The sequence below is a fragment of the Anser brachyrhynchus genome, assembly GCF_964034855.1.
Source record: "Anser brachyrhynchus genome assembly, chromosome: 17".
NCBI classification, from domain to species: Eukaryota; Metazoa; Chordata; class Aves; order Anseriformes; family Anatidae; genus Anser; species Anser brachyrhynchus.
In genome coordinates this window covers 13,676,757-13,683,250 of record NC_137710.1, presented here as the reverse complement: position 1 = coordinate 13,683,250, position 6,494 = coordinate 13,676,757, and the positions used below count along the sequence as shown (strand labels likewise).

Sequence of the window (6,494 nt, the reverse complement as noted above, 5' to 3'; positions counted from 1 at the left end):
GGCGCCCCCCCTCACTGCGTCACCCACTGCCCAAGGGACAAGCCCCCCCCCCGCCACAGCACCCACCCACGTGTGTCCCCACCAGCAGCACCCACGCGTGCTGTGGGTGCCAGCCCCCCACCCAGGATGTGACACGGGGGGGTGACACGGGTGACACGGGAGCGACACGGGTGACAGTTCTGCGGACACCTTTAATGACCTCGCGGCGCCCAAAGCAGCCAGGACAGAGCGCGGGGGGCGCGGGGACACCCACGTCCCCTCCCCAGCACCGGGGTGGGGACCCCGTGCCCCCCCCCAGCGGGGTGCAAGCAGCGGGGGCCGAAGACGGACAGAAGGGAGGGGGTGTGCAGGGGGGGGTCAGGCCGGTGCGGTGCCACCGGTTAGCACCAAGACCCCCCTGGGAGGAGCGGGGATGCGGGGGGGGGACAGCGGTGCCCGTGGCGGGGTGACAGCCGGCCCCCCCAATCCATCAGGGCCCGCCGGGGGGGTCCTGGCGGGGGGCTGCGCCGCGGGCGGGGGGCGAGCGGCTGCGCCTGCCACGGGGGGGGCCGGGCGCCGCCGGACCCCCGCTGCCCGAACCGGGCTCGGGTTCTGCGGGGAGGAAAGGAGAGAGAAGGGGGGGGTGAGGCTGGGGGGCTGCGGGTTCCCCGTCCCCAAATGTCACCCAGGGACCCCCCCCTCCATGCCGGCACAGTCACCAGGTCACCCCACGGCACAAGGTGGGCTCTGACCCCATAACGGTTCCTTGCGCCCCCCCCATTGTGGCACAGTGCCACCCACAGTGCCCCCCCCAAGTGCCACCCCCATCCTGTCCCATCCCGTGGTGTCCCCATCCCCGCGTTGGGCCCGGGGGATCAGGACCCCCCCGCTGGCACCCGGCTGGCACCCCCGGCTGGCCCGTGGGGACGGGGGGCAGCCCCCCCCCCGGCAAAGCGCAGCTGGAAAGGGGGAGGCGGAGGGAGGGGAAGGGAAGGGGGGCGCAGCCCGGCCCCGGGGCCGGGGGCTCGCTCCCTGGGGAGCTCCAAGGGTTCCCTTGGATGAAGGAGCTCCAAGGTCTCAACCCAAGAGGGTCTCCATGGTCTCCCTTTGCTTGGGGGGCTCCAGGGGCTCCCCTGGGCTTTGGGGGGCTCGAAGGTCTCAACCCAAGAGGGTCTCCGTGGTCCCCCGTGGTTTGAGGGGGGCTCCAGGGGGGCTCTTGCTCCACAAGGAGCTCCAAGGTCTCCCTTGGTCTTTGGGGAGCTCCAAGGTCTCAACCCAAGAGGGTCTCCCTTGGTTTGAGAGGGGCTCCAAGGGCTCTTTTGCTTCTCGAGGGTCTCCCTTGATCCCTGGGGAGCAACAAGGTCTCCTTTGGTCCAAGAAGGTCTCCAGGGTCTCCAGATGAAGGAGCTCCAAGGTCTCTCTTGGTCTTCAGGGAGCTCCAGGATCTCAACCCAAGGATGTCTCCGTGGTCTCCCTTGGTTTGAGGGGCTCCAGGGGCTCCCGTGTTCCAAGAGGAGCTCCAAGGTCTCCCTTGGTCCCCGGGGAGCTCCAGGTCTCCCTCGGTCCAAGAGGGTCTCCATGGTCTCCCTGGGTCCAAGAGGGTTTCCAGGGGCTCTCTGAATCCCTGGGGAGCTCCATGGTCTCCTTCAACCCAAGAGTGTCTCCATGGTCTCCCTTGGCTTGAGAGGGGCTCTCTGGCTCCAAGAGGAGCTCCAAGGTCTCCCTCGGTCCTCAGGGAGCTCCAAGGTCTCCCTTGGTCCATGGAGCCACAAGGTCTCAACCCAAGAGGGTCTCCATGGTCTCCCTGGGTCTGAGAGGAGCTAAAAGGTCTCCCTGAATCCAAGAGACCCTCCATGGTCTCCCTTGGTTTGAGAGAGGCTCCAAGGGCTCTTTTGCTCCTCAGGGGTTTCCCTTGATCCTTGGGGAGCTCCAAGGCCTCCCTTGGCCCAAGAAGGCCTCCATGGTCTTCCTTGGCTCGAGAGGAGCTCCATGACCTCAAGGAGACACAAGGCCTCAACCCAAGAGGGCCTCCTTGGTCTCCCTTGGTCTGAGAGGAGCTTCAGGGACTCTTTTGCTCCTCAGGGGTCTCCCTTGATCCTTGGGGACCTCCGAGGCCTCCCTTGGCCCAAGAGGGCCTCCGTGCTCTCCCTTGGCTCGAGAGGAGCTCCAGGGCCTCCCTCGTCCCTCGGGAGACCCCCCAGGGTCCCTGGGGACCTCCCCCAGCCCAAAGAGCCCCTCCTGGCTCCTCACATCTCTCCGTGGCCTCCAGGAGCCGGGGGAGGCCGCAGGGCCCCGGCCGTCCCGTCCCGTCCCGTCCCCCCCCCCCTTGCTCCAGGCCCGCTCCCGGGGGGACGCGGCGCCCCCGGCCCATGCGAGGAGGGGAGGAGGAGGCGGGGGGGGACACGGGGGGGGCGGCGTTACCTGGCCAGATGATGGCTTCCAGCAAGGTGACCCTCCTGGCCAGGACCTCCAGCCGGGCCTGCTGCCGCAGGAGGCTCTGGAAGCTACGGGCCTGGGGGGGGGAGAGAGCAGAGCGGGGGGCCGGTGCGTGGCCTGGGGGTGCCAGGTCTCCCGGGGGGGGTCCCGTGGCCCCAAGGGGATGCGGGGGGTTCCCCCCGTCCCCGTGGGTCCAGGGGTGTGGGTGGTGGGGGGGGTCCCTTGGGTGGGGGGGGTCCCTCGCCGGGGGGCACACAGCCTCCGTGGGGTCCCCATGTGCGGGGGGGGGGGCGCACCTGCCGTGCCCCAAAACGGAGACCGGGGGGGACCCCGTGGTGCCCGGCCCCCCACGAGTGGGGGTCCCCAAGCCCTGCCTGGCTCCTGCGCCCCCCCCCCCTACTCACCATAGAGCCCAATCATTGTTTCCAAGATTAAAACCCTCTCCGCTAAAATCTTCAAAGCCTCGCGGAGCTGGTGTAAACCCTCCCCCTGCGGAGGAAAAGAGGGGAGGGGGGTAAGGGGGGGGGTCTGGGGGGCACCCCCAGACTCGCTGCTATGGGGGGGAGCACGGCTCTGCACCCCAGCACCCATGTGTGTGTGTGTAGGGGGGGGAAAGTGGGTGCCAAATGAGCATGGGGTACATTTGGGGACCCCCGTGCCATTATTGGGGTCCTGGGGGTGACACACGAGCATGGGGAGTATTTGGGGACCCCCGTGCCATTATTGGGGTCCCAGACAGGACACAAATACAGGGCACATTTGGGGCCCCCCATGCCATTACTGGGGTCCCAGGGTCACAGCACAAACACAGGGCACATTTGAGCCCCCCCCCTGCCATTATTGGGGTCCCAGGGCCGCGACACAAACCCGGGGCACATTTGTGCCCCCCCCCCCCCGGGTGCCCCGCACTCACCCATGTGCCCTTGTCGCCCGGCTCGCCCTTGGGGCCCGGCTCGCCCTGCAACACAGAAAGGAGAAGGACTGGCAGAGGGGGGCGGGCAGGGGGGGCCCCCCCGCGCCCCAGCGCAGCCCCGTCCCCCCCGGGGGGGGGGCACGTACCTGCGCCCCGTCCTGGCCGCGGCTGCCCGGGTGTCCCTGGGGGCCCTGTGGAGGGGGGCAGACAGGGGACAGAGCCGGTCAGGGCTGGGGGGGCCACGGGGTTGGGGCACCCATGGGTGCCGGCTGAGGCCCCCCCCCAGCTCCCGGCACTCACCCTGTCACCTTTGTCCCCGCGGGGACCCGCGGCTCCGGGCGCCCCGGCTCTCCCCTGTGCAATGACAGCGGCGGTGCCATCAGCGCTGGGACGTGCCTGGGGGGCACCCCAAGGCCCAGCCGTGCCCCCCCCCCCCCAAAATGCTCCCAGCACTTACATCGGGGCCTGGAGGGCCGGGCAGCCCCATGGGTCCTGGGGGGCCGGGGGGTCCTGCGAGGAGATGGAGGGAGGGGGACACATGGCTCAGCCTGGTCCCAACGCGGTGACATCCCCCCAAAAAAATGTGGGGGCTGCAGGGAGGGGAGGGGGGAACTCACCCATCGGCCCCATGGGGCCGGGGGGGCCGACGGGGCCCACGATGCCCCCGGCTGCTTCGGTGAAGGTGTTGGAGAGCAGCGGGTCCCCTGTGGGAGAGCAGCGGGGTGGGGGGGCAGGCGGTGACACCCCCGGCCAAGCCACCCCACACCGGGGAGGTGCCCCCCACCCCCGTGGGCCAGAAGAAGAGGGGACCCCCCCCCCCCTCCAAGCTCCCTGAGAGCAGCAAAAGGCAGAGCACAACCCTTATACGAGACAGCAGAGAACCCACAGCTGGCTTTTTTGGGGGGGCTGGAGCATCCCCCAGGCCCCCCCAAGCCCCCTCCCCAAAACCCCATCCTTACGCGGGTCAGCGAGCCGGGGGATGGCCGGCCCCACGGGGGCGGGTGGCCCGGGGGGGCCGGGGGGGCCGGGTAAGCCCTTCTCCCCGGGGAGCCCCCTGGCTCCATCGCGGCCGGGGGGGCCCGGGGGGCCGGGGGGACCTGCAGGGAGGAAGATGAGGATGAAGATTGGGGGGGGGGGTGGACCCCCTCAGTATGCAGCAGGAGGCTGGGGGATGCCCCCTTACCTGGGGGCCCCGAGGGACCCTTCACCCCCGGAACGCCCGAGGGTCCCCATCCTCCTGCGTCTCCCTTGGGGCCGGGGGGGCCCCGCGAGCTGGGTCTGCCTGCGGGGGGGAGCAGCACCCTCAGGGGAGCACCCCGGGGACCCTGCGCCCCGTTTCCTCGGGGGGGTGTCCACGTGTGTGTGTCCCCCCCAGTGCCCGCTCCCCACTTACCGTCGCGCCCCACGGTGGCTCCCCGCTGCGTCTCGCCGCCCCACGGGACCCCTGGAGTGGGGGGGGACAGCGTTGGTGCCGTGGGACCCCCCGGGTGCCCCCCACCCTGCCCCACGGACCCAGATGCCCTGGATCAGAAGCAGGCGGGGGGGGGGGGGGGCTGGCCTGGTCCCCACGTGTCCCTCCGTGTCCCCACCATCCCCGGGGACAGCCTGGGGGGCACACCGGGACCCCCCGGGGGCGAGGGATTCCACCAAGGGGGACCCACGGATATCGATGGCACCCGGCTGCTCTTCTCCAGCGGGTGCCACCGCCGGGTGGCATTGCCACCAGGGGACGTGGCATTGTCACCGCCGGTGCCACCGGGACGTGGCGGGCTGTGGGGCAGCCCCCTACCTTCATCCCCGGGGCTCCCCTGGGCAGCCGGGGACCCCCAGAGCTGCCCGGTGTCCGGACCCCTGCTGGCACCTTTGGGTGCTGGGGATGGGGAGGCTTCGGCCACCGAGAGCCGGGCCACCTGCGAACGAGATGGGGAGCGTTGGGGACAGCGAGGTGACACCCCCTGGGCTCCCGTGACCATGGGGGGGGGGGAGGTGGTGGCACCCTGGGGTGGCACCGGGGGGGTCACCTGCGCCTCCAGGGTGGCCAGGCGTGCCGCCAGCTCCCCGACGCGGCTGCAGTTCAGGCACCCTGCGGAGGAGAGCGGGGCGCAGGGCTCGGGGGGGTGCCCAGGACCCCCCCCGGGGAGGGGTGGGGGGCAGAGGGGGGGGTCACCGAGGACCCACCTGAGAAAGCCGTGGGGCGCAGGGGGGTCCGGCGCGGCGCGGTGCTGGGGCGCGCGGTGTCCCGCAGCGCGAGGAAGGCTTGGGGCTCTGCCGAGGGGAGGGGGTGTCAGGGCCCCCCCGTGGGCATCGCCTCCGCTGAGACCTCCCCCCCGAAACAGACACACACGTGCTGTGGCCATGGGGGGGGGGGCTGGGAAAGTCTGCTGTGCGTCACCCCAAATTGGGGAGGGGGCTGCAGGGGCTGCCACCGCTTCTGCCCCAAACCCAGCCACGGCCCTTGCCCAAGACCCTCCCAAACCCCCCCATGGCGCTGAGCCTGATTCCCCTTGAGCCCATGCAGGACCAGCCAGACCCCTCCAGCCCACCCCATAACCCTGAGCCAGACCCCCAAACCCCGCCATGGCCACGCTCCAGCCCCCCCCCAGCCCCCCCATAACCCTGAGCCACATCCCCCCAACCCCCCCATGACCCCCATCCAGATCTCCCCAGTCCCGATGCTGCTCCTGAAGCAGACCCCCCCAAATCCCCCAGTACCCCAATCCAGCCCCCCCACACTGAGCCCCCCCCCCCCCCAAACCCCATTCGGGCTGGGTTTGGAGGGGCAGGGGCACCACGCACAATCCCCAACCCAATGTGGGGTCCCAACCGGGGGGACTTGGGGACACGGCTGGGGGCTGCCCGGCACAGCAGGGGAGGGGGCTCTGGAGCAGGACCGACCCCCCCGTCCCCCCCCCAGCTGCCACCACACCCAGGCACGGCCACCGCCAGGGCTGCAGGGGACAGCCAGCGCCGCCCTAAGCGGGCCCAGATGTGGGGCACCCGGCCAGCGGCGAGGGGAGGGAGGGAGGGAGAGGAGAGGAGAGGCACGCAGGAGACAGGGGAGGAGGAGGAGGAGGAGGAGCGGCCCCCCCATCACCCCCCCGCTGCTGCCACCCAGCCGGCTCTGGGCCCCCCGGGTGTCCCCATCCCCTCCCCGTGCCACCCGCTG

At 71.2% G+C, this 6,494-nt stretch overlaps 1 protein-coding gene across 5 annotated transcripts in view; it reads right to left on the bottom strand.

Annotated features, from left to right (window-relative positions):
• Positions 1-171: 171 nt before the first annotated feature.
• The window catches only part of EMID1 (EMI domain containing 1), a 12,466-nt gene continuing 6,143 nt past the window's right edge, over positions 172-6,494 (bottom strand). The window contains exons 4-17 of one of the 5 annotated variants that reach the window (XR_013940202.1): positions 5,507-5,593; positions 5,350-5,411; positions 5,118-5,238; positions 4,722-4,772; positions 4,512-4,610; positions 4,288-4,425; positions 3,946-4,032; positions 3,786-3,838; positions 3,629-3,682; positions 3,475-3,519; positions 3,329-3,373; positions 2,820-2,904; positions 2,401-2,491; positions 543-591 (exon numbers count right to left, since the gene is read on the bottom strand). Coding sequence is in view for 4 of the 5 variants with exons in the window: in XM_080558943.1 (XP_080415069.1) it covers positions 470-591; positions 2,401-2,491; positions 3,329-3,373; positions 3,475-3,519; positions 3,629-3,682; positions 3,786-3,838; positions 3,946-4,032; positions 4,288-4,425; positions 4,512-4,610; positions 4,722-4,772; positions 5,118-5,238; positions 5,350-5,411; positions 5,507-5,593 (1,055 nt within the window). In the remaining variant the exon portion in view is untranslated. Of the gene's footprint in view, positions 592-2,400; positions 2,492-2,819; positions 2,905-3,328; positions 3,374-3,474; positions 3,520-3,628; positions 3,683-3,785; positions 3,839-3,945; positions 4,033-4,287; positions 4,426-4,511; positions 4,611-4,721; positions 4,773-5,117; positions 5,239-5,349; positions 5,412-5,506; positions 5,594-6,494 lie in introns of all 5 variants that reach the window. The other 4 variants (XM_080558944.1, XM_080558943.1, XM_080558946.1 and 1 more) reach the window with 4 other exon arrangements.